The sequence below is a fragment of the Protomyctophum parallelum genome, assembly GCF_964188405.1.
Source record: "Protomyctophum parallelum genome assembly, chromosome: 17".
Taxonomy (NCBI): Eukaryota; Metazoa; Chordata; class Actinopteri; order Myctophiformes; family Myctophidae; genus Protomyctophum; species Protomyctophum parallelum.
Genome location: NC_139719.1, coordinates 37,509,798 through 37,537,614, shown reverse-complemented (window position 1 = coordinate 37,537,614; position 27,817 = coordinate 37,509,798). Strand labels below are relative to the sequence as shown.

At 44.0% G+C, this 27,817-nt stretch overlaps 3 protein-coding genes across 3 annotated transcripts; all 3 read right to left on the bottom strand.

Moving 5' to 3' along the window:
• Positions 1-322: 322 nt before the first annotated feature.
• ercc4 (excision repair cross-complementation group 4) lies at positions 323-13,233 on the bottom strand. Its single transcript, XM_083787086.1, has 11 exons — positions 12,932-13,233; positions 11,517-11,697; positions 11,101-11,296; positions 10,136-10,343; positions 9,624-9,804; positions 8,985-9,113; positions 8,069-8,173; positions 5,787-6,339; positions 3,693-3,785; positions 1,814-1,926; positions 323-1,284 (listed from the first exon to the last, which is right to left on the bottom strand). Exons 1-11 carry the CDS (start codon positions 13,106-13,108, stop codon positions 542-544), a joined length of 2,679 nt encoding a protein of 892 aa, XP_083643212.1. The 5' UTR covers positions 13,109-13,233; the 3' UTR covers positions 323-541.
• Positions 13,234-14,446: 1,213 nt separating this feature from the next.
• On the bottom strand, positions 14,447-23,584 carry LOC310874740 (uncharacterized protein; the record flags this gene model as incomplete). Its single annotated transcript, XM_083787604.1, has 6 exons — positions 14,447-14,962; positions 15,089-15,331; positions 15,443-15,575; positions 15,693-15,918; positions 16,170-16,555; positions 23,448-23,584. 6 exons carry the CDS (start codon positions 23,582-23,584, stop codon positions 14,447-14,449), a joined length of 1,641 nt encoding a protein of 546 aa, XP_083643730.1.
• Positions 23,585-24,241: 657 nt separating this feature from the next.
• LOC310874739 (protein diaphanous homolog 1-like) lies at positions 24,242-27,608 on the bottom strand (the record flags this gene model as incomplete). The annotated part of the gene is given in 2 exon segments (XM_083787603.1): positions 24,242-24,353; positions 24,355-27,608. Coding segments are annotated over 2 exon segments (3,366 nt in total).
• Between the last annotated feature and the right edge of the window lie 209 nt (positions 27,609-27,817).

Genomic DNA, 27,817 nt, shown 5'->3' with positions numbered 1-27,817 from the left:
TTTAAAATGTAACAAAGGCACTTCTAGTTTAGAAGAAAAAAACCCTTGCACGCCTACTGAATGGAGATGGACAGAACTTGAATAGTAAAAATCACACCTGTGTGAAGTGAAGGGCGCTCTTATCATCATATTCGTCTTCAATGTGTTTACGCAATGTCTGTGCTCAAAGGCCATTCATTATCAATGGCATTCAATGTTTGTGTTAGGACAATGTTTGTGTTTACAGTTTCAAGCCCTCAAAGCTGGACATAAGAGGGGCTAGCGCCTGTCAAACAAAGAACGTTTCGGTCACTCTGACCTTTATAGAGTTGTAACTCTAACAATATTATTTTCTAAGTGAAGAAAGTGTGCGGGACTCCCCCTTATTTTCTACTTTAACCTAGTTTGAAATTCAGAAGGCAGTCAGTCAGTCCTGGACTCCTGACAGTCACAAAACTGTACATAATAGATGATATGATATTTGAAACATGCAATTGCTCTATGGACTGCCATCTCTCTTTTTAAAGCTTAATACACCTTTAGATAAAATCTTTCATGCCCATCATGTCCGTTTGCTCTTTGGGGCAGGTGCAGGGACATCAGCAATATTGTGCAGAAAGTCATAGAGCATCCTAGCATTGGCGGTATGCCCCAGTATCTGTGCAAGCTTGTCCTGACTGAACTTAGCTAAATCTGCCAGGCTGTCAGCATTGCTGATCAGTGCCCTGCAGTTCTTGGCATTGACCCCCGGCATCTTCAACAGGAAGTCGTACGGTCCGGGGTTGTAGAGGTCGGCCGACTCGGCCACCGTGTCGGAAGACTCGCCCGTCACGGCCTGTGCCACCGCAGCGTCTGGTTCTGGGCGGCCTCGCTTCAGCTCTCGGAAGAGCTCAGCTGTGGCGTGGGGTGAGGGGCACCACAAGATGCGGAGGCGGGGGAAGTGCAGGGTGAGGAGGGTGAGTCGGGAAATGACGTCGTTGGGCGATATCTCCTGCCGGAAATCAGAGCGGGCTACAAGGGAGAACGGTTTTGCCGGGTCAAACTCGATCAGCAGCACGGGCTTCTTGTAGTAGCGCGTCATGGACACGCATTGGGTGTAGAGGCGGCCGCTCTGCAGCGAGCCGATCAGGTCGCTGACGCTCTTGCGCTCCACACAGATGTCGTCGGTCAGGATGTAGTCCCCCACCTCGAGGGTGATGGGGTCGATGTCCATCCCACGCCGGTGGAGCAGGGAGGGCAGCTCGCTGCGGAACTCACGCATGTCCACAATGACGCGCGACGGCTCCTTGGGCTGCTCCTGTCCCCCTGTTCAAAACCATGTCCTTCATCGTTACTTTATTTCATGTCATTCACTTTTTCTTTTTTACGGCATGGCTCTGAAAGCAGCCGCCTACATGAGGATTGGTGTGTGTGCATGTGTGTATGTCTATCTGTCTGGACTCTGGAGCTAATCTCACAAGCCGTCCATGAATGGGATGAAAGCCCATTTTTAATTTTTCCAAGATCCACATGAAGTCACATCTTCATGTGACTCCATCTTGTTTCTTATCCATTTAATCATGTTATGTGTGCATCCTTCACGGTCAGACTGTAAGCATAACACATTCAAATCCCAGGTATATTGGATTATTGGCTCCTGGACAAGCACTAAAGTAACACTAACACTTTGGATCAAATTCAGATTCAAATTCAAAATGTCTAAGAGAGCAAGGAGGGAAAATGTCATAGTGAACAGTGAATAACAATCCTGATGGAAAGCAGAATGCCATGTTTGTACAAAGTCTAACAACCATAGTGCGGTAGAACAGCGCAGTAAATTATTAATGGGACATGCCTGCTTTGCGAGTGTTGACAGTGGCGTTGGCAGGCTCCAGGTTTCTAGCCAGGTCCAGGTTAGTGTCTTCTCTGCCCTCTCTTTCCTCTGGAATCACCATGGTGGCCTTCTCCCTGACATGTCACACAACATATTGGGAAATGAAATATTGTCGCTGTCGGGCACAACTTGTAGCCGACAGTGACAATATTTGTAGCGTAACCCCTGTACCGTACAAGGGTTAGGGTTACATGTGTTTTCAGGAAAAACAAAAGTGTGTTCCTATGAATCCAATGTAGTTATTATTTAGTCACATGCTCTTGTTAATACTTTTTATTGGTTAATATTTATCAAATTCACAGACAGACTTTTGACCTCATGGCCCTCATTTATCAACCGTGCGTACGCCAAAATATGGGTGAAATTACCGCAATTTACCAATTCCGCCAAAGCTTGAAATTGAACTTGTGCCATGACAAAAATCACGTCTGGTCGGGAGCCGTCGTACGCTTTGTCCTCACCTGTCTTTCTGTCGTAGAACAGCGGAGCAGCATTGTTTGACCAGCTGAGAGGCTGTCACAGGCATCTAAACATATGTATTCACTCCTAAAATGTTTATATAAAACTGTATGTATGTATATGGGCTACATGTAAAAAAAAAAAAATGTAAAGGAATACATCAACGATGTGTATTTGTGTCATATGAAATTAGTAGGAGATAAAATCGCGCAATTTAAAACAATGTTGCAAGTTAGATGCTTAAGCCATTTAAACAGTGTTTTGCATGAGCGCATACATGCGAGGATTTGGGCTGTCTGTGCTGAAATATTTCCATGACGGGACGTTGGAGAGTATAGTGCAGTGCTGCAGCTGCGGAGAGTCCCAACGTGGGTAGCCTCTGGAGTTACGGTATGTGCAATCTTCGTTTAATAAACCTGACGCGTCGCTCGAATGCCAAATGTACCGTGCCAGGCTGCCAGCGCAAGTGGGAACCACATCGGAGATAGGTAGGCTACCCAGCCAGCCCACCACCACCACCACCACCACCACCACCAGTGCCAGCCACATGAGGCTACGATTTTGGCTGCACATTCATATAATGACAGTTGACAGCCCAGCCACTGCAGCGACAAGCGACTGCGAGGCAATCTAAATAGACTGTCGAACGTGCATGGTCAGTTGGTCACGGTGTCACAGACGAACCACAGTGATAGAGAGAGACAGACAGGACAGGAGGAGCACCTATGCAAAACAGCAGCGTGTGTGTGCCTATTTGTTATTTAATTCATGGTTCACAGGTTCAGGTTTTCGTTCACTAATATATCTTGTTGTATATTAAATTAAAAATACTTTAATAATTGAATATACAACTAACAACACACAGTGACAGTTGCTTGCAAATTGCGATATGTGCGTGCGTGTGGGGGGGGGGGGGGGGGGGGGTGAGGCGGGCAGCAAGGGAAGCGAAGCGAGAGGAGAAACAGAGAGGGTAGGCCTACAGCTTTATGCGTGCGTCTGTGTGTGTGTGTGTGTGTGTATGAGAGAGGGGGCAGCAAGGCAAGCGAGGGAAACTTTTTTTTTCTCCTGTAACCATGGTTTCCCGGTCGTATTGCAGTTCATGTCGCAAAAACGAGGGCGAGGCTTGATTTAATAGGGCGTGCCAGATAGATTTCAGCCGTCACATTTATTAATGTCGGAACGAAATTAAGGAAGGATCAGCTGTTTGCGATCACTTTATAAATACTGTGGCGACGTGTGTGTACTACACTCAATTGATAAATGAGGGCCTATATCCCTATTTTCTTGACAGAATTCAAAATAAGAACTACTTCAAAATCAGTAATGACAAATAAATATCTCTGTCCAGCCACCTTGGAGTGTTGGAAGAAACAGTACTGACCTGATCAGGTGTTCAAAGGCTTTCTTCTCCTTCGAAAGAGCCGTAAGATACCTCTGCTCCTCTGTTGAGCCCCCATAGATAAGGAAATACACCCTGAGAAGAACAATGAGAAGAGAAACCATGAGCAGGACAAGACTTAAAGCAGAGCAGACCAAACTAATACTAAGAGTATTTTAAAACGCTGACCAATCTACAAAACACTGAAACATGCAAGTCAATTTCCATGTTTTTAACAAACTCCCAGAAAACTGCAGGTCTGCTGCCACTCTTATTTATTTTAAAACACAACTAAAGACCTTTGTGTTTGTCGCTGCCTCTTTTTTCCTGTGGTAAATGGTAAATGGTGCATTTATATAGCGCCTTTATCCAAGGCGCTTTACAGAGATTGTGCATTACATTCACCCATTCACACACACATTCATACACCGATGGCAGCGGAAACCATGCAAGGCACCAACTAGCACATCGGGAGCAATTAGGGGTTCAGTGTCTTGCTCAAGGACACTTCGACAGTAACTCTGGGGGAGCCCGGGTTCGAACTGGCAACCTTACGGTTACGATCCAGGCACTCTACCCCTGAGCCACCGCCGCCCTGTGCACTGTAACTGTATCCATTATTTTTTCTTCTTGTTTTATGCATTCTAATGTAATTTTATAATTGTTGTGTCTCCTTTGCTTGATGTTCTGTGTTGTGTTGTTGTTGAAATGTGCTATAAAAATAAAAAGCAAGGCTTTTGCACACCTACAGGACAGCCAGGTTCCCAACATACTAATAGCACTTACCCCACCCCCTTAGATAGCATTTCTGTAGACTTAGATAGCATTTGATACAGACTTATAGCATGTTATGTAGACAGCACGATAATTGCATTGTATGTAGTCATAGCACGTCATAGTACATATATGTATAGCATAGTAGTATAGATGTATAGTTTATATGTATAGCTTCATTATATAGATATTCCACTGTTACTTTCTTAGCTTACGCATGTTTCTTGATAAATGTTTTTATGTGATGTATTCCCATGCTTTTTTGTTCTTGCTTAATGTAAGTCGCTCTGGATTAAGAGCATCTGCTAAATGCCTAAATTGTAAATTGTAAATACTGAAAAAGGAACAAACTCCTGCACACTGTCTTCAAACGCAGTTGAAAAGTTTAACCCATTTAGACCTGAACTCAAATCTACAAAATGTATTTTAAATCATGACAGTTTTCTGAAAAACCTATGTTTCTATGTCAGTGGTTCTCAAACTATTTCATGTCAAGGACCCCAAAATAAATACTTTGATTGTGCACAGATCTGTGTGCAGAGCTTCCCTTTAGTTTTCTCATTATCCCTTTGTGACTCCAGCACCTTACATTTATGTTATTGTTTATGTTTATATATGTTGTTCTAGGATAATATGAGCCTAAGGATAATATGAGCATCAAAGCAATATTTTAAATATAAATAAATGTGCATTCCATATATTCCATAGGGCTGGACCACACATGGACATATGACATCATCAACTTGTGACAGGAGCAGTTCCTATTGAGTGAAAGATTCTCTGTTTATGAAAGAAATAAAATATTTATATGTTTTTAATTTTAGTTATAGAGGGCAAGTATAATGTTTTAAGCCATATTTGTCATATTAGCCAGGGTTCCTTTTAAAACACCAAAAGGGGTTCCCGTCCTGAATGGTGTAAGGGAACTGCAACGTTTAGGCCTATTCGACCTTCATCAGGCTATCTTTGCCTACTTTTTCCAAATTAACATGTATACATTTTAAAATAACTAAAGGGCGTACTTGGGATCATACCCAGTTGAGAATGCATGCATGCTTTACTGAGCATCACAATGAAGGGAAACTGAAGGGGACACATGCACGTGCACACACACACACACACACACACACACACACACACACACACACACACACACACACACACACACACACACACACACACACACACACACACACACACACACACACACACACACACACACACACACACACACACACACACACACACACACACACACACACACACACACACACACACACACACACACACACACACACACACACACACACACCCCCCCCCTACCTCAGTGGAATCCCCGGCCGACTGGCCTTGTAGATCTCCAGCTGGCGGACAAAGCTGAGCTCAGCATCATACAACACCACAAAGCTGGGTTCCACCTCGTGCAGCACACGTGTCAGGCTGTAAGGGTCGCTGCAGCCCCTCAGCGGGTGGATGACCGTCATGGGCTCCTTCAGCAAGCCGTAGTAAGCGTCGGACGACAGGTCCAACTTCAGCTGCTCTTCCTCTATTTCCTCGTCCATCAGTCCATCTTCGTCTATGCTACTGGCTGTCCCCTCAGTTTCGTCCCTCTCATCGTCTTTGTCCTTCCCCATCATCTTTTTAGTGGTCTTTTGTGCTACTTTCTTCCCCTTGGAGGTCTTCGCAGGCTGTCGGTTCATGGTCCAGCCTTTGCCATGTCTATGTGAGTCCAGCTCTAAGGCGGCAGCAGCGGCCGCGTCCCGCTTGCCGACAGTACGTGTATACAGCCGGTTGAGCAGCGCGTCAGAGCCGCGGTTGATGTACTGCTGCAGCTGGGCGCATGTCCTGTCATCACTGGCACAGATCAACACACGGCCTGCATGGAGAAAGCAAGTGATAGACCATAGAGGATGCTTGGTTGGTAAAACAGCAGTCAGACATTGATCCCCCTAGAAGGTCAGATAAGGTGAATGAGTCTATACTGGGACATGAGCTGAGAGGATGGTTAAAAGGAGGTTGATTCTCCTCAGGGAAGGGTGTCTGATACAGCACAGGGGAGGAAAGATGGTTAACTATTCTTTAATCAAACACTGCCGCTGCTCCTCACTGCCTGCAGATGAATTCATTTAGTGCTTAATTTAAATTCCCCCATCTACTTACATGGGAAAACGTGCAACCTCACACCTCCGCCTTCACTGTTGTGTGTGTGTGTGTGTGTGTGTGTGTGTGTAGTGTGTGTGTGTGTGTGTTCCCCCCCCCCCCCCCCCCCTGTGTTGCGGTGTGTGTCTCCAGCTACTTCTGATGCCATACATACCTTAATGCAATTGCTACACTACAAACGCGACACTGACTGTTTTTTTATTTAATTTCTATGTTTGATGTACCGGTACTGTTTTTCCATTTCCTGTGATCAAGTATATTTATTCACAACTATATTAAAGCAATCCTTCCTCAAAATACATCAATTATATGATCTATTAAATCACATTACCCACACTGTACATCATTTGGTGTTCATTTATCAGAACGGTAAGGACTAGTAAGTATAATGTCAGAGCTCCAAAGACACTATCAAGTTATATTCTAATACATCAACACAACCTGAAAAAGAGTAGGCATTGCAGTGCTAGGTTAGTGTTCACACATTTTTCAAAGACAATACATATGTTGTTACATAAAATGTTATCATATCTACCATGTGATGAAATTGTGTGGCTAGGAACCATGACCTGCACTGCAATACTAAATATGAAGGATTTTCCATTCAGTCTGCATGCTGGCAGCAGCACTCAAGGACAGTTCAGTTGTCCAGCACTCTTTATCCGTTAATTTATTTTGTCATAGAAGTGGCTCGAGTTGGGATAGATATTCAGCCTCCACTGTGTTTGAGAACCAGGGAGGAGAATTGGAACTGGGGATGTGAATTGTTTGGAGAAGAGGATTTGTGGAATTGTTGCTATTCAGGATCCTTTTTGTGTTTGGACTTTGGAGTGACCCTATTGAACACACGTGTAACACAGAACGGCAATATATTCATGTACTGTATCTGATGGAAAGGCTCGACTGACATAAAGAGGATTTCATTTCAAATAGGCCTGCTTTACTGGGAGCAAAAGGGTTATTCAAATAACTGACGGCAAGAGCATTTGTTTGTTTTTGGAAAAGACCATTAATTTAATTTTATTCCAAAAGGTGTGGTGACTTGAATATTAATAAGCCTCATTGCTTGAAAATAAATTAGTTTTGGGGTTGCTATTGTTGCTAAATGTGTACAATGGGTATTACATAACTAAAAAGGGCATGTGTCCATGCACAAATAGTATGTATATTTATGTGTGCTTATGTTTATGCATCCATTCTTAACATTCCTTTCAAAGGGGCTTTATTGGCACGAGAAAACATAGTTATATTGCCAAAGTAAAATACATCTACACTAAGAAAATGTATGCATGTACAAGTAGTAGATTTGTGCAAAGCCAAGCAGCATTAAATACTGGTAGGTACTGAGGTGGATAATGATAAGTGCATTATTTGTTGACTTGACATGCAAGATGTGTGTAGACCTTTTTTGAAAATGCACATAATTGTAATTATAGTAGTCTGACCTGGTTCATGTTCAGAGCTTTTGTTCTCCTTCTCAATCTCCTGGAGGACCTCAGTCAGAGCCTCCCACTTAGGACTGTTCTCCAGCACCAGCTCTCGCTTCACCTCTGACACACACACACACACACACACACACACACACACACACACACACACACACACACACACACACACACACACACACACACACACACACACACACACACACACACACACACACACACACACACACACACACACACACACACACACACACACACACACACACTTTATTTATGTCCACACAGAGGAAATTGCATACAAGGACAAACATTGTTCAGGTGCAGCAAAGTTACATCCACAAAAGCATGTGTCCTCAGTCACGATACAACAAGCATATGCATGTCACCCAGCATTCCATGGGCACAAGTAGTGTAGGCATCCGAAGTTCGAAACCCCCTCTAACAACCAGTCCGCTCGACTTAAAAACAACATTCTCCGATTCAAAAACGAATCCAATATCATTAAATATTACATAGTATGGTCATCCGTCTGAACTCCTGTCCATGACAGACTTCAGACTGAACCTGAGGAAAACACATGACTTCAGAGATTGCTTCCCGTTCCAAAACTCCATACACTGGCACTATGGTAATGCTATTGGGTAACTACTCTGACAAATGTGGGTATCGCATAACTGGAGGGGCATGCATTCCCGCACAAATAGTATGTATATTTATGTGTGCTTATGTATGCATGCATTTAACATTCAATTGGCTAAATATGACATAGTATAATAGTAGTAATTCAATTAAAACAATAAGAAGAATTCCAGACACCAGGTTACTTTATTGCTTGCTTACAATGTTGATGATTTAAGAATGAACTTAGTCTGTAGCTCTGGACAAAACTATTCATTTAAAATGCTTTGTCAGTTACCTGTGCCGGAGGTCTGCTTGTTCTCCAACTCTGCTGCTACTTTCAGCTTCTTCTTGCTCTCTGGGATGCGGTACACTCTGCTCCTGGCATTCACAAACATGGAGTTGCTAGCGTCCAGGAACAGCCAACCTGGTGGTAGCATGTTCACATGATAAACCAAGTTGCAGCTCAGTAGTAGCAAAAGCAGCAATTGTAGTGTAGAGGTACAATGAGGGTGTGTAATCATCACAGCCTGGACAAGATTTTGTAAGTAAATACCCTTAGTTTCAGTAAAGTATTATGATCTAAAGAAAACACCTGTTTCTTTAGGTAATGCTACTGTATACTATTGCCATATTTTGCTGCACATGATTCAAAGTTGAAGAACTTACCTGGCACACTTTTCTGTAATCAGCAGACTACCTCTATCTAATCCTAACTGTATGCACCTGTTGTCAACCATGCTTGCTGGTGCGCAAAATATAAATGCTTTATAAACCTACAAATGACAGGACAAAAGGGGTGTTTTGCTGATTGAAAACATATCCAGCTTCCAATAACCAGATGCAGGGCAAGACAAGACAGGACTTCCCCAAGGTGAAGTTGGGTTTGTTGTATGTCAGGCTTGTCAGCAGTGCAAACACATTTGGCCAGCCTCACCAGAGTTGTTGCCAAAGCTCTTCTGGCTGGTGTGCAGGGATTCGAGCAGGTTGAGGAAAGTGACACAGTCGTACTGGGTCAGGTAGAGCAGTAGAACTCTCAGCACCTTCAGATCCTGGACCAGGTTCTTGGTTTTGGCCCCCAACTGGTGCCACAGAGGATCCAGATAGTGACGGATGGTCTGGGCGGGGGAGAGCAAACAAAAAAACAAAACAAACAGATCAGATTCCATGACTGGAATGAATAATCTTCAGCATGTAAGCTAAAAGCGTTACCCCCTTGTTTATAGATTATTGTACTTGTGTAATGATTACCATTGTTATATTGCCTCTCTCAATGTCATTGTTCAAAGATTTATAGTTTATTTTCTATTAAGAAATACATCAAAAAGAAGCTTTGAAATGTTGACAGAGTTATAAAAGGGTTGACTCTTAATCGCAGGTAATTTCCCACACTGTCTAGGTTCTATTCTCAATTCTGTTTTCTAGTCAAATCTCTCTCTTGTGGAAGACCTTCTCGAAGGCGTTGCCCAGTGTGTTCTCCAGGGAGAGGTCTTCGGCCTCCAGTGAGGGGTTGTAGCGCTTCAGCTCCTTCAGGCAGGCACCCATGATGTCCAGGATGGAGCTCTGGATGGTTTTCATGGCCGGGGTCAGAGCCACGTGCAGCTCCACCACCTCTGGTTTGTGTTTGTCTAGAGCTGTGTTCACCGACGCTTGGAACCTGGGAGGAGGATGAACGAGTTAAGAAATAGAGGGACAGAGACGAGGGAGAAAGAGATCGATAATGTTATCAGACTTAAATACTTTGCCAAATCTCAACCTCATTTCCATTTGTTAGTTACATAGTGGTGGCATGTCTATAATGTCTACAATACTTGCCAATGATCTCTGTGGTAACCTAGTTTTCTATCCGCACACCAGTTTGTAGAGCTCCGAGACTTACTTTATTTTAAGACAACAATTTTGCAACGTTTCGAACGACTAGGTCTTCATCAGGCAAATAAAGTAAGCTCTACAAACTGGTGTGCGGATGTTCTTCCTCTTCTTTGATGTTTGCCTTGATGCCTGACAACGAGCATGCCTGGCCTGAATATAGGCATTGAGATGTGCACACAATCTTCTCTGTGAACCTAGTTTTCTACCTATTGTGACATCTCTGGATCACAGAAGAACTACAGGCAGGGTTTCATTAAATTATGTGGCTGTGGACTGCAGAATGAACATTAGTTAGAAACCTGACAAACTCACTAACCATATTTGGATGTTCAACTTCCTCCCTTGCAATGCACACTGGTAAATGTCAAGACATCATCAGTGTCTGAGCAGAACTCTGCTTTCTCAGTGAATGTGAATTTATTGCTTCCATTGACAGCACTGATCACTTGAAATGATTGCACACTCAAAAAAAAGTGGCAAAGTTATCCCTTAAATACCAATACCGAGACAAAGTCATGATGTTTTATCAGAATCCAGCAGACCTGGGCCAGAGGTAGAGTTTCTTGACAAAAAGGTTCCTCATGACGCGCTCCACCTGGCAGAATCCAGAGGAGAAGGATGTGGCCTTGTCTGTGAAGGCTTTAATGAAGCCTGTCTTGTTCTTCTGTCTGAACAGGCGCAGGATGAAGGCCTCCTGGCATGACTCGATGATCTTATGAGCCCGGTACACCAGGATGCCTGGAGACAAGGGAGTGACACAGCAGTTAAAAGCAATATCAGTCTCAGGGTTAACTCTTGAAAATAACCATTTCAAAGTAAAGCACTACTGTATAAATTACAGAAAGTTCAATCTTAGGTCTGAAGTTAGCATCTTCTTAAAACATTCATACTGTTGCGCAGAGTAGACAATCTATATTTTACAGATATTGAATGGTACACAACTTGAGCAGTATGATACCTGATATGAGGTGTGCAGGGATGCGGTCTGTGAGGAAATCCACCACCAGGATTCTGCTGGTAACAAACAGCACCCCTCCCTGGGTGTACACATTATAGCGCTCTGTGCTTTGGATGTCACTGGTCACTGTCCTAGGCAAGTGCGTCACACCCTCAATTCTCAGCTGCTCTGTGAAATACTCCTGGGGAAGACAAGGAACGAAGACAATGTAAGCAACTAAGCATTGTTCAATATTGTGTTGTTAAGTCCCCCTACATGCTAGTAAAACATCAGGGGAGTCCGGGACACCATGAATGATGACCTTTCTGTAGTAGCAAACAATTAGTAGTATCCTGTGCAGTAAATGTATAAAAAATGATCTATACTGTAGCTGTAAATAATAAAGCTTGCAACACATTTTGAGCTTGTAGATCTGCTGTTTTCACTCATTTCTTTTTTAAATAAACATTCATTAACATAATGAACTTTGAAATAATCATGATGTCGCACAATGATAAGTAATCGCTTGTCTAGTCTATATTATTTAGTGGCAGCTTTATTTTTAAAACATTCTGAATCTTACAGTAGGATGCTTGCCACCAGTTCTGTACAGTAACTGTTACACACAGCTACTCTCCCTCCCGGTGATGACGACATGGAGTTGCCTATGCCCTATGTGATGCAATCACTACACGTCTAGGCTCCAACACAGCTTCCTCCAGGGAACCACCAGACACACAGAAACAGGCATACACACACACAATCATACACTTGTAACACCCCAGACACCTGCCCTATTATTTAAAAACACCCCAAAAACATTCTCATTCTCATTTAAAACCTTTACTGACAAATCTTGAAATATTGGTAAGCACACTGACTTAAATGTATACACATGTACGCATGTATGTAGCTGTAGGCCTACATAAATCGATTTGATGACTGAATGCGTTCACGTATTAAACGTGGCTCTTTAATCATCAGATACAAATGTACAATTTATACATGGAGTGTATGTACAGTACGTACACTGTATGTGGGACTGTCACTGGTCACTTGACTGGAGTTTATCCAGACATAATCTCTCAAGACAGATTCAGAGCTCCGCAGCAGAAATACATTCAAAGGGAAAAACAACAGATGGCGCTGTTTTTCCTATATTTTGCCGATGGGTTCCCAGATTGATCCAGACATGTCCTTCAGAAGGATATTTCAGAGCACTTGCAGTAACCAACCATCGTAGCCAGCTCTTCGAGTTGGAGTCTGTGTAGCCCTCCAAGCAGAACCCAAAGCTTTATGGAGGGTTCCGAGAGGGGCTAGAGTCTGTGGGACATGTAGCCCTGGTCCAGTGCTTACTGGTCCAGTGCTGTAAGCTGTGCTGTAAGCACTGGACCAGGGCTATGGTATGGGACATGTAACTTGTGTCTTGTTCTCACCTGTTCTGGAGTAGTTACGTTGAGCAGTAAGACCAGGTTGTCCTCCACGGAGTGGACCCGCATGAACTGCAGCAGAATGCGGTCTATCCCCATCCCCTCCGCCGTCACCAGCAGCCCGTCACAGCCGAACACGTTCAAGAACATCTCCGTCTCATACTCCAACAAAGGCCCCGTCATGATTAAATAGTCACGACGTCGACTAAGAGGAAGGTAGAGTCTCGTCTTCACAATGCTTTAAAAAAATAGATTGCTAAAGGGTAGGGGGATAAACCATTCGTTGTCAGAGAGCAGAGCCACTTATGACCATAATGACAGAGATGTTATTGTTGTATTGTTTTGAACGTGCACTTCCGGTCACGTGAGACGGAAACACTATAAACAAGGACAATACAATCTAAAATCTAGCGCCATCTGCTGCACTGGGGGTTCTAAATAGGTGAATGTCACTTGGTGCATATGATCTGGCACCTCGACCTCGATGTGTAAAATTGGCTATATGCAGTTAGTTCAGTATTATATGTAAAGTAGGTAAGGCTATATACAGGCCATTTCTACATGATGTGAAGATGCACCGTACATCATTATAGATGTTATCATTCAACCCCAAATACAGGGTAGTTTTGTAGCAATCTGTAGCTATTAATGTAGAATTACTAGACATGTATTATCTAATCAATGATTCAGCATGTTCTAACCATGTATAGCCTACTAGCCTACAAATAAAAGTATTTTTTAAACGTAATTAATACATTTACGAGTGACGAGAAAATAATATAATTTACCTTAGAAAACCAATGGAATCAATGCAATGTGGATATGGCGGAAGTAAACAGAGGGGCACTATTCCGACGGCTCCGTCTTATGAGCAAATTTAAGACTTCCGCTCTGAGAGTCCATGCACTCCAGTGAATAGCATTTATCCATTTAGATAACTTTATTATTATTATTATTATAATGATTTAATTACTTATTTTTACACAGAAACATAATGTGTGTCTTATAGAAAATAGAAAATATGTAGTTTCAGGGAGCCCCCAGAAGCAAAGGTATGAGTTAAAAGTTAAAACGTTCATTGTGAAAGAATATATTCAAAGATTTGCTCCACATTTTTTCAAAAATAGCAGACCTACAAGTAGTACAAGCTTGTAGCGCGCCATCGAGTGGCACGCTATGAGCTTGTAGATTGGCTATTTTCAGCAAGTGTAAAAGTGTCATTACAACGGCATCAAGGCCCGACGAAATACATTTTAGTCGACTAAATCAGCTGTAGATTTAGTCGACTAAAAACAAAATTACATGTGACTAAAACTAAATGAAGTTTCATTCCAAAGACTATGACTAAACTAAAATAGAAATTTGCTGCCAAAAAAATCCACTTAACCATAGTTTTTCCAGTTAATTGTTAAATATGTAACAGTACATGGAGTGAGCCATCTCTCTTCAGTTACAATCTGCAGATTATTGATTATTAGAAACATATGACAAAACAATGAAATTGTGGTGCCCTATGCAGAATCACAAGGCCCAGGCCTTAACAAGAGGCCCATACTGGTAGTTGCTCAGCAAGCAGGCTACGGTCCACGTAGAGTTTATGCTTCCCATCTGAGACACTGGGATGTCAGAGTGGAAGAGTTTGTTAAATTTAATCCTACCAATTAATCTTTCTACGTGGACTCGAAGGTGCGCAATATCCTGTGTTTTCTTCACCTGTTCTGCTGGCATCTGGCTCTGTTTTGAGAGGAAGGGTGGACGATACAGTTTACCAGGGATACAGTCTTCTATCAGAAATCCTTTGTCTGCCATTACAGCCATATGCTCTGTCAGTAGGCGTTGGATGCCTGACTGCTTAAACAGTTCTTTGTCACTGATGGAGCCAGCATACAGGGAAGATATAAAAGTGACTGCTCCATGCGGTGACATTCCAATCAGACCCTTCAGGGTGGTATGAGACTTGTAGTTGGAGTACAGTTCACTTTGCAGAGGCAGACTTTCTGGCTGTTGGCATCTCAGCTCGGTGCAGTCAACAACTACCTACCAAATCAAGTAACATCAAATACATTTTCACACATCAATGTCCTACTGCAACGTTGAGTGATAAGTTAGGTTTATTTGGAATACATTACATAACACGTAGTGTATTTGAGAGATTATGTTTACCTGTGTGTCTGCATATTGGCTCTGCCTGAACTCCCTTGGCAACGCAGCTTGAACTTGCTCTTTAGTCAGCCAGATTTTCAGTGAGCCAAGTAGGAAGTACAGGTAGTGGGTCCATGTTGTGATGATCCGGCTAACTGTAGATGTGTGGATCCCAAAACGGTCTGCCAAGTCAGCTTCTGTGGACCCCAGGGCCAAGTACATGAGGTAGAGGAACATCTCATCCATAAGAGGAAGAGCATGTCTCTGTAAGACATTGTACAAAACAGATTAGACAATTATGTCTCACACTCACACACACACACACACACCCTCTCACACACACACACACACTTACTGAATTACTGAATAACTTACTGAATAATTACATGGAAACATTATTTCCTCATTTCTCTGCTGGGCTCTCCGTGCTCGAGTGACCCGGATGATGTTGGCAGTGGATGGTGCAATGAGTTGCCAAAAGGCCATCAGGTGCTCATAGCTAGCAAATCTAAGAAACATTAAGACACAGTCATAAGCAAGGTTTCAATTAATGGCATTTACAGCATCATACATTAGTGAAGTTATTCATATGAAATTGATATGCTTTGTGCAATATTACATTCACCTTGTGAAAACTTTAATTAGTGAGTCTGAGCCTTCAAATCTATGCAGCCCAAACCGAGATTGAATCGTCATGTCCTCGAGTTGCTTCCGCAGTTCAAGGTTTTCATCTCTCAATTCGTCCCTCTCGCTCAAGGCCAGGTCAACTGCGGCAGGTTCAGGAGATGTGCAGTAGTCGTGGTCAGACACTTCCATTGCACCCGCTCCATCCTCGTCACTGACAGTCTGATCTGCTGATTGAATGAATACTTTATTAGACAGAAATGCTAACAGCACGAGTACAGTCATACTACTGGTAACCCAAAAATGTCCTGAGGACTTGTTTCCAAATGTGGTCCTGTGTATTCAATCCAGAGACATTTAGACACACAATAATATACAATATTATGCCCTACATCAGCACTAGTAGCAAAAATATATGTAAACAGTTGGGGTGGGGGGATGTCTGGTGTTAAGTTTAGATGTAAATCAGACCAGTTACCTTCAGCACCTCCAGGGTCAGTCTGATCGGTGCAGTTATCCACTGGTCTCTCTCTCCTCTCCCAAACACTGACACGTTGGCGGACATCATAGCCATTCCATTGGAACAGCACAGGCACTGCTCCCTTTCGGATACGATGGCATCCACCTGCAGTTGTTACCACATCTTCGGGGAGGAAATGCCTGCTGCACACCCTGCTCTTAGAAGTAACTATGAAGTCATCCCTTTTGATGTTGACAAGCCACCTTGCCCTCAGTTCAGCATTAGCTGGGATGGCATGGAAACTGACCGAACAGACTGAAGCTGATGTAGAGCAAAGAGGGACTGAGCAAAACTCTGCAGAACCACACGCCCTCTTCATATACTTTACAGTGCCTTTCTTCATCCTGGAGCAAAAAAGGAGGCACATATAGACAATTAGATTTTTATAAAGAATCAGTCTTTTGTGAGAAACACACACACAAAAATGCTGCATTCTTTAGGTACAGTGTCTTGACCAATACACATATGAGTACATACTGTAGAAGCACGGCAGGAATTCATTAAGATGTGGTATGATACAATAATACAAATGAATAAAAAACATACCTGCCAGTGCCAACACTGTCCTCCGACCTGTATCTGTCAGATGATAATACCAAGGCTACCTGGTTGTGTCCCTACACACAGAAACGGGGGGTTATTAATATTTGAATTAAAAAAATAAAGATCTACAAGACCACATTGCATTGTGACTTGTTGTGAGCATGTAGATAGCCCACTTTCACCTTTTGTCATGCAATAATAAGAGTATGTAGGCCTAAAATAATAATAAAGTACAGAGTGTTTGTACAGATAAATACATTGATCTGTGATCAGATGCAGGCATTGGTGGAAAAAGCAGACATACTGAACATATTTGCATAACATTATAAACGTTATGCTGAGGGTTGGGCAGGACACAAACATAAATAAACAATCATCATCATCATCATTCATCATTATGATGAATTGAAAACGGTGGACCCTAGCTGGTAAACAAGTGTAATGCTTTATGGTGTCGTCCACTCATAGTTAACAGTTGTTGTATTTAGTTGTGCTTGAATGTACTGTAATTATGCAAACTGTTAATACATATTTCAATCAATCATCATCATGTAGCCTACCATGGATGTTCACATGTTTTATTAAGCCATATCCATGTAGCATGGCATAGCACAAGTCTACTTTAATTAGACTTGCTTACATCAGGTGTTAACATTGAGCATTTGAGTTAGCAGTAGTATAATGTAACTCCTAGAGTTATGAATAATGTATGTGGCGCACAGACGTTCTATAGAGATATATTTAATGGCCATATAGAGAGATTGGCTTCAGACGGAGCTAATCTGTGATGCTAATGATCATGATAATGATGCTAATGTTGTGCTGTGTTCTTCTTTGTCATTATCAAACGAGTCTAGGTCTATCAAACGCGATGGTGACACAATTTAATTGATATGTCGCATATAATGATATGCTGTATGCACAAACAAATGTGATTAAACCAGCAAACTGTGCCTTGCTCTAACAGTAAACGTTTTTTTATACATTAAATAAAGCCCCAAAAGCTTAAAAGACACCACTGATAAAAACACTTAACAAACGTTAACTTATTAAACAAATTGTAGCATAATAAAATAATGTTTACCTTTAGAATCTAGCTGTGTGCATAGCCATTCGCCTGCCATACAGTGTTGAATCCACATCAATTCTCTTTGGAAATAAACACACGATAAAACAATTCCGATAAAAACGAAAGGTATATTAATGAACCATAGCCTACTATAGCCTATTTTACTTTAAAACATTTTGGGCAGTGGTCTATTCTGGAGTCTGGACGCTGAAACCAAACTACAAAAATGAGTATCAATGCCCTGACCTGAACGCGCCCATAGAGAGCAGTAGAGCACTTCGTTTTGCATTGCAATTTGCAGCCTTCCCCATGTGTCCAGCTGTGCGGTCATACAGGACAGGTCCAACCTCTTTGGGGAGACGCTTGGCGTTTTGTTGGAGTGAGAAAATGAAGACGAAGTCATTAGGCTTAGGCTACGGCTGAGACGAGAGGCAGGAATAACTTGCCAGCTCATTGATTCGTATTTATTGCCGTTTTTATCGCACACATGATATTTAATCAAATCATCCGAAAACGAAAACATGCTGTATCTCCATTCTCCACGGTCACGGGGTGGCAGGTTCGTGCATGTGAAAAGGTGACACGATTGAAGAGGAGTCACACTGTTCACACAGTGTCCATTTCGCCATATAAATTCATGTCATTGTGGATGATGCTATAAATGTAAAGTGAGTGCTGAGTGGGTGCAGGAGCAGCTTGAAATTTTATGGCCGGCTCGAGGGCGAAATATGGGATATTTAGCTGCTTGCAGAGAGGGGGGGACGGCTTCCTTATAACCTAACCCTAATTAGAAAAGGAGAGAAGCTGCAGGGTTTGGGGCAAATGGGGGGTTTCACTCACCAGCAAAGCGGATCTGAGGGCTGCCTAGCCTACTACTGAGAGAGATTTAAAGTTAACAGCCAGGCCCAAGGACTGCCACTGCCAGTAATGCTAGGTTAAGGTTACTGTAAAACAGAGCCAGAGGTACATCGAGTTGTTTTTCAACCATTTCAATTAAGTGAAACGATCGAGCCCCGGCCGAACATCCAGGCCCAGGGGGGCGGGGGCATGGGCATCCCCCCCCAAAACAAAACAAAAACAGAAAAACAAACAAACTAAACAAGGACAATGGTTTTGGGTGGGTCACATGCATGCCACATTGCAGGCCATCTGCCAAGGTCAACAACAAGCGCTTTCTCAGCGTCTGAGGTACGTCTCAAAGGCAAAGCCCATGCAGGGCTCAAAGTTTAGGTAGAAGAGTTTGTTTTTCCCAAGGATCATGTCAGAGTACTGAACAAGGAAAGAAATTGTAAATATACCCCGTGTAGTTTTCCCACTGTGTATTTATTTTATAGCGTATAGGCCTATCTACCACTGCACATTACACAAATCGTGTGCGTGTGCGCGTTCGTGTGTGACATTAAATTAGAGTCAGTCAACTCAGTTTGCAAAACTGATTTCAGCCATCCATCCTATAGTCGACAAAATGTAGGCTACTGTTTTGTAAACAACACCAGTACATTTATTTAATTTGTTTATCTCTTTGTGGACGAGATCACATAAAGAGGTGAAAGTCACTGCAGGCAGAGAAGTTTGATGGTTCTTCTCAACCCATTGTAGCTGTGAAAGCAGCTTCCCTGTCAAACTTTGGAGGCCGATCTGTCAGCGTCGTTCACCTCAACAATGATGGTCAACCCAGAAATACCACAGCCGCGTAAACTTAAAGCATGGTATGATAAAAAAGGGAAAACCTCAAAGGTCGACACCCTGACACACAGTAACGTAACTGTGTAGAGTTTTTTTTATTGATTGAAATATTTATTAACAGTACATTTTAAGCACAAACTCAATACAAAGACTGTCAACTGTGAGTGGACGACCCAATTAAGCATTACACTTGTTTACAACAGGGTCCACATTGTTCAATTCATCAAAACATTTAAAGACATACAGACATTTAGAGACATACAAATAGACATTTCTATGTAGCTAAAGTACAGAACAGGAATTCATCATATGGGAAGCAAAAAAGGGAAAAGATACAATATACAGTGAGGGAAAATGGGGGGGTTTTACAGAGGCCAGTTTCGAATTGCAGCCATCCGTAGGTGCCCTTTGAGAGCGGTTTTGAAGGAGTCAAGGGATTCACATGTCTTAATGACTGTTGGTAGGGCGTTCCACATTTTGGTGGCATAGGAGCGAAAATAATTTAGTCCCTTGTTTGTGCCGAATCTGGGTTGTACATGGTTTGTTGCACTCCCTCTGGTGTTGTGGGTGTGGACTTCGTTTACATTAAGGAAGTATTTAGACAGGTACATGGGTATCTTGGTGGTGTATCGAATCTTGTGGACCAGACCCATTGCAAGATGCTGTACTCTGTCGTCGACCCTAAGCCATCCCAGCCTGTCAAAGTGGGCAGGGGTGAGGTGGGTTCGGGGGGTGAGGCCAAGTAGGAGCCTGACCAGTTTGTTTTGGGAGGTCTGGAGCCTTGTTTTAAGGGCCTTTGAGGTGCTGTGGTACCAAGAGGTGGATGCATAGTCAAAGAAACCTTGTACGAGGGCTCCTGCTGACCAGTGAGGAGATCCTGTAAAGGAATCTTGTTCTTTGATTGACTTTTTTGATTACGTTGGTGGCCATTTTATCACCGGAAAGATTGGCCTCCAGGATGGAACCTAGGTAGGTAATTTCATCTTTTCGTGTGATAATATTGTCACCCACTCTAACCAAGAAGCCATCTGCCTTGCTGAGTTTACTATTTGATCCGAAGAGGATAGATTCAGTTTTTCCCAGGTGTAAGGATAGTTTGTTATCAGCGAGCCAGGTGCAGATTCTACCGAGTTCAGAGCTGAGGGTCTTTTCAACCTGCAGTTTGTTCCTGTCCGAGACCAGCAGTGCTGAGTCATCTGCGAACAGGAACAAGTTGCAGTCACAAGCTGAAGTCATGTCGTTAACATAAATTAGGAACAGTAAAGGCCCTAGTATGCTTCCTTGTGGGACGCCACAGCTCACTGGGAGGGGAGGGGACAGTGTTCCGTTCACCTCCACCATCTGTTCTCTCCCCTCCAGGTAGGATTGCATCCAGCTCACTGATGTGCTATCAAAACCAATAGCTTTAAGCTTGTTAACCAGTATGGAGTGGTTCACGGTGTCAAAAGCCTTTTGGAGGTCCAGCATGACCATGCCGCAGTATTTTCCAGCATCCACCTCGTGTTTGATGTGATCGCTCAAATAGAGGAGGCATGTGTCAGTGGAGTGGGATGTTCTGAAACCAGATTGGAACTCGTACAGCAATTTATTAGAGGCAAGATACTTTTCAACCTGTTCATAGACTATTTTTTCCATCACTTTCGAGATGGAGCTTAGAATAGAAATAGAGGGTTTGATGATGTCAGACTGTCAGATATGCGTGATCATATATGGAGACGTGATGTCACGATGTGTTACCATATACAGTATGGAGAGTTGGAGACGTGATATCACGATGCGTGACCATATATGGAGACATGGGTGACTAGACATACGTGATGTCACGATGCATGACTTATATGGAGGCGTGAGGTGACTAACGGACTGACGGGAAATGCAAGTTCTCATAGTAAATGCGACCTGCTGTCGCAACTACTAGTACTATTAATAATAATAATGATGATAATATAATAATAATAAGGGTAATAATAATAATACGGTGCCAACTTGCACCTTGCACACAAGTAGGCCATGTAAGAGCACGCAAGTAGCCTACTGCTACTACAATTTACAATTTAGGCATTTAGCAGACGCTCTTAATACTTACATTAAGCAAGAACAAAAAGCATGGCAATACATCACGTACATAAAAAGTAGTTATCATGAATCATACGTAAGCTAAGAACGTAACAGTGGAATATCTATATAATGAAACTATGCATGTATACTTTATAGTGCCATGTCTACATTAAATGCTATCTAAGTTACATAAGTTGGGCCTTTACATACGCCTGTAAGGTTGTTGGGGTTAGGGCAAGTGCTACAGGCCATGATGGAGTCTGAAGAGGTGGGTTTCCAGACTACGGCGGATGATTGGGAGTGAAGCTGCAGTTCTGATTGTAATGATTGTGATTGTGCATTCCATTGTTTTGGAGCCAGAAGGGAGAAGAGTTTGGGACGTGTGGAGCGCTGTCCCGTCGTTTTTAGTGAAGGTACTTCCAGCTTCCCTGCGTTGGCTGATCTGAGTGCGCAGGAGGGTTTGCAGGGTTCAATCAGACTTGCAAGATATGGGGGAGCCATACCGTTGCTTTAAATGCCAGCATCAGAGTTTTGTATTCCGTGCGGGCAGTTACCGGGAGCCAATGGAGGGAGCGGAGAAGGGGAGACATGTGATAATTTTGCCTGGTTGAAGACCAAGCGAGCTGCAGCATTTTGGATCAGTTGGAGAGGCTTAAGTGTGCATGCCGGTAGGCCAGTATAAGGAGCAAGTTACAATAGTCACATTTGACAAGACTGTTTTCTGGATTAGGAGCAGTGCTGACTCCTGGGTCTAATTCGTCATATGTTATAGAGTGTAAACCTACAGGATCGAGTGACAGCTGTAATGTGTGTTTTGAACGAGAACTGTCCAGGACAACACGAAGGTTCCTGGCTGTTGGGACAGACGTTACCAAAGCGTTGTCTACGGAAATAGTTAGCTCCCGCATGGGGCAGGACTTAGCTGGGAAGAAGAGAAGCTCAGTCTTGTCTGGGTTCAGCTTGAGGTGGTTAGAAGACATCCACTGTGAGATGTCAGCCAGGCATGCAGTGATATGCGCTCTTCCACCTGAGTAGCAGAGGGGGGGAGGATAGAAACAGTTGCATGTCATCTCCATAGCAGTGATAGGATAGATTGTGAGCAGTGATGATAGTGCCAAGAGATTTAGTGTACAGGGAGAAAAGGAGGGGACCAAGACAAGTACAGATCCCTGTGGGACCCCAGTTTGGAGGGTACGGGGGGATGATAGCAAACCTTTCCAAGAAACCTGGTAGGTCCGGTGGGTGAGGTAGGAGGAGAACCAGTGGTCGCCCCATCTCTGTGGAACTCACTCCCAACACACATCAGAGCTGCCCCCACCTTGGGGGCAGCTCTGATGTGTGTTGGGAGTGAGTTCAAAAGCACACTCAAAGGAGTGAGTTCAAAAGCACACTCAAAACCCACCTTTTCAGACTGGCTTTCCCTACTGTACATAACCCCCACCCCACACACACCCTTCTTGTTTGATTTCTAGTTTTTATCCTTTTAACTAGTTTTCTAATAAAATTGTTTTTACTTCTGTTCTGTAAAGTGACTTTGGGTACCTAGAAAAGCGCTATATAAATCGTATATATTATTATTATTATAACCACTTTAGCGCCATCCCACCGATGCCTAGACCAGCTAGGGTGTCTAGGAGCAGCTGGTGGTTCACTGTGTCAAATGCTGCCGATAGGTCTAGAAGAATCAGGACTGCAGAGTGGGAAGCAGCCTGGGCAGCATTTAGTGCTTCTGTGACTGTGAGGAGTGCAGTTTCCGTGGAGTGGACCTTTTTTAATCCTGACTGGTTGGGATCCAGCAGGTTGTTCTGTGAGAGATGGAGAGAGAGCTGGTTGGAGACAACACGTTTAAGAGTTTTGGAAAGAAAGGAAATGAGTTATACCAGGTGCGATCAGGTGCGATGGTCTGGAAGATTGGAGACGGGACGGGGTTGAGAGGACGGGTGGTAGGTCTAGTGGATGTGACTAGTTTTAGGACCTCGTCTGGGGATAGAGGAGAGAAGGAGGACATCCATGGCATGTTGGGGTTAGTTTTGGTTGAATCAGACGCTTCTTTATGGGGGAGGGGGGAAAAGGAGCTGCTGATATCATCAACCTTCTTTTCGAGGTAGGTGACAAAAGCATCAGCAGTGACTAACTTGTCTATTAAAGTACAACTGCTGTTCTAAATCCTTTAGACCCGTTATTGACCTTATACCAACCTTGAAAGTACCTGAATTACGTCACCATCAACAGCCAACAAGGGACCACCATTCTTACCCCGACATACGTAGTTAGTTAGTTAGTTAGTTACATTGTACGTGTGGAAATTTGTCTTCGGTCTCAACAACAACACTTACACAATTATCATCATGGCAAAAGTGGCAAATACATAAAAAAAACTAATCTAGCGAGACATGGTATCATTTAGTGCCTTAATGGCATTAGGAATGAAGGATTTTTTAAAGATGTTACGGTTAGCTTTTGGTACTTGGGCTAGGTGACAAAAGCATCAGCAGTGACTAACTTGTGCACTTACCTCAGATTCATATTGGCTCCCAGTATTAGCACAGAATGGACATTGGATCAGGGTGGGACATGGCTGACCCCTAGATCTGTCTGGTCAAAGGCAACTGTCTTCTTTCAGAGTGTCTGACTCTAACTGGACTGGATGTCCTCCAATGACACCCCTTCTAATTTAGAACTTCTCCATTTTTAAATTGTGTGTTTTGGTGGATGTGACAGAGTCCTTCTGCATCAACTCTTTGGCCAGGATGTTGGTCACTGCATGACCAGCTCGTTGGTGGTTGGGCTTCGATCCTCTTCCTCCTAAAAGCAGCACCAGACTGCAGCGCATCCAAGAGGCCATCCATGATACCAGTTTCATCACACGCTACGTTGACGTTAAGGAGCTGACGCTTTTCGAGTTTCTCCTTTTCAAACGTCTCTCTGGCCAGCTTGGCTCTCCTGATCTTCTCCTCAGACTCCCTTCTCTTCTGATTCTCCATCGCAGCTTGTTGAAACATGTTCTTGAAGATGTTGAGGTCTCCAAAGAAGTCCCCCACTAAGATCTTCCGTGGGTCAAAGACAAAGTACACTCCCAGGTCACTGTACTGCTTCTCCATGTTTTTATGCATCAGGCCCAGCTTCTTGTACTGCTCACGGGCGCTGCCCACAAAGCTGGTCATCTTCTCCACAAACAGGTCCCTGTCACTTTGTGGAAGAGGAAAGGTTTCCAGGTCTTTCTCCATGTTCTTAATCTGACGTCCAATCTGGTCCAGGTTCTTCTGAAGCATCTCTGCCGACACTCTGCTGGCCTTCTCCACGTGGATAAGCTCATCAGGGAAGCTCATGACGTTAGGGTACTGCTCCAGGCACATGTCAGCCAGGAAGTGGAGCAGCGTCTGCTTCTGATCAACTGACTTGGTGTCATGCAGCTTGCAGAGGTAGGATAGGGTGAACCCAAATGCCTTGGCATTGCGGGAGCCAGCATTCATGTAGTTTCCCAACAGCAGGATGATCTGCAGCAGTTGGGAAAAGTTCTGGCTCTTTCTCAGCTCCTCGCAAGCCATTGTCACAGATACCACTTCTGACTTGAGGTTGTCTAGCTGCTCGTCAAACTGCAGCTTGAACAGGATGGCCTGGAGGCGGGGCTTCAGACATTTCACACTGGACATCACCACTCCAAACTGTTCGGCCTCAGCAAGGTCGTCATACTGATCTTCCATCTCCGCCAGCACAATCAGCTGTTCCTGTTCCGGTAGATATTTGATCAGGTTCTCCAGTATGGATTCAGTCAGAACCTTCTCATTGACCTCAAAGATGAAATTTTTGATTTCTTCATAGAGAGCACGGAATGAACCCAGGAAGATAGAGAGGTTCTGGGAAGACTTGGAGTCCAGCACCTTCAACTCCTTTACTTTCTTCTGTGTCTGTTTCTTGTCCTCTCCACCATTCTGCTCCTTTTTTGTGTTGGAAGTCTGGGTCTGCGAGAAGACAAGGGTCAATTTGGCAAAGAGCTTGTTGTTTTCAAATTTCTCCTCTTTGACGTTGGTCCAAAAACTTTTCTCTGATAGATCCTCTGGGCCAATCTTGATCCAGTTGGCTCTCTTCAACCGCACCTCAGGTTTGTACTCCTTCTTAGCCTTGAGGCCGAAGGGGAGTGGCAGGGGAGCAGGGGCTGCCCAGGCACTCATGCCATGCAGAGGAGGTGATGGAAGGCCTGGACCCCCAGGAAGTCCCATCCCAGGTAAGGGCGGAGGGGGTGGGGCCCCTGGCATGCCAGTCAAGGGCAGAGGTGAAGGGAGTGGAAATAAACAAGAATGCCCGGGTAAGGGTGGTGGTGGAGGGGGTGGAGGTGGGATCACCACTTGGCCTGCTAGGGGTGGTGGGGGAGCCACACCTGTATGTGCCCTGGGGGTTGACACAGGAATAGTAACAGTGACAAGTATAGTCTTGGCATTTTCCAGATCATTAGACAGCTTCTCAATCTGCTCATGCACTGTGATAAGCTGTTGCTGCAATTTCTTGTTCACTCTGTCTGTGTCCTGCTTTTTAGAGGCCAGCTGTTCCTTCTCCTGCCTGAGCTCCAGCAGATGCTGCTCATAGTATCTCTTCAGCTTCTTCCACTCTATCTGCAGCTTGTGGCGTGCCATCAGCTCTGCATCCAGCTTCTTCTCAAGTTCCTTGGCCCTGGCCTTGCTGGACTCCACCTTGGTTTGATTCACCATGTTGTCTATCAAGCCCTCAATATCCAGGCCAAGTTTGCGGCACTTAAAGTCTGGGTCGGCGCCATTTCTGTGAAGCACAATCTGACCAATGCACTCGTCGATCAACTTGTAGTACTGAGGCCTGGCCAGATAATCATTGCGGATCAGCAGCAGGTGCTGTAGCAAGGACAGGAAGTAGCCTTTGACATTTGAGTCCTTTACTGTGTTGACGAGGACTTCAAACACCTCCCTCACATCGTCCATATCAAACTGTATATCGTTCAGGCGTGCTTTGAGTTCTTCACAGTTCTCCTCTGCCTGCTCATCAAACACATTGAGTTGTACCTTCAGCTCGTCGTTCTCGATCATCCTCACCTCCGCCGTCAGCTGGTCTTTCATTCCCAGTCTCATCAGCTCAGAGCGGATGTGGATCCTGAAGTCTGGCTCCTCTCCTCGACTGATCAGAGCATTGATGAGCGTAATGCAGCCGGCCTTTAGGGCAATGTTTGGTTCATTCATGCCAGTCAGAAGAGGCTGAAACCTTTCAATGCCCTGTTTCACTGCCTCCACTGTTATGGCCTCCAGAACACGTTCGTGAAGGTTGTCTGGGCGATCTAAAATGGAAATGGCGGAGAGCAGCGTGACGGCATCCAACATCAGGGCGGGTATCCTGGAGTTGATGGCTCGCACCAGTAGAGGAATCCCCTCAGCCGAATCCACCATGGATTTCATTCCATACTTATTATTCATTAAAGCTTTTAGACAACGGAGGATCTCATGTTGACACCTTACTCCAATGTTAGGGAACTCATCTCGTTCCTCCTGCAGTCTCCTAAGCAGGCTGAGCAGCAGGGCAAGGCCCACATCTCCAAAGTCCTGCACCCAGCTGACGGGGTTGTTACTGAGTGAGACTCGTAGCGACTCTAGACAGCCCAGCAGCTGTTTGTCTCGGATATCAGACTTCAACTCCTGAATGTACACGATGGCTGACTTGCTGCCCTCCTTCTGGTTCTGACCAGCCTTGGAGGTGTACAGGTACTGGGAGACCATCTCTCGCTTAATGGTGATGTCTTTAACTTTCAGTGGCTGCTGCTTCTCCTCGTTCAAGTTCATATCCACCAACATTTGTTCAAACAGCTCCAGGATGTATTCATCAGTGTGGTCGTGCAGCATGGCACTCTGGGCGTTGATCTCATAGTTGGATAATGAGGAGTGTTTCCTATTGGGTGCAGAGCCCATCTTCTTGTCCTGTTTGAGTTTAAATTTATTTTTCACATCTCCATCCTCATATTTGTTTGCTTTCTTATCCTTCTTGGGAACAGAAGCTGAGGCTAAATTCCCACAGTATGGCTCCATTACTTGAATTCACTGCACTTTCAACTGGTTGTACTTTGCCCAAAATTAGTTTTTCACTGGAGAGAAGACTAGCTACAGTATTTGGAGGCCTGTGTATAAGCTAGAAGTGCCTGGGCTAACTAGCCAAACAAAGTGGCTAATTAACGTCCTGCTAACTCCTCAGCAACCAGCCAATATATGGTAGGTACGGTAGGAATGCCAGCTGCACA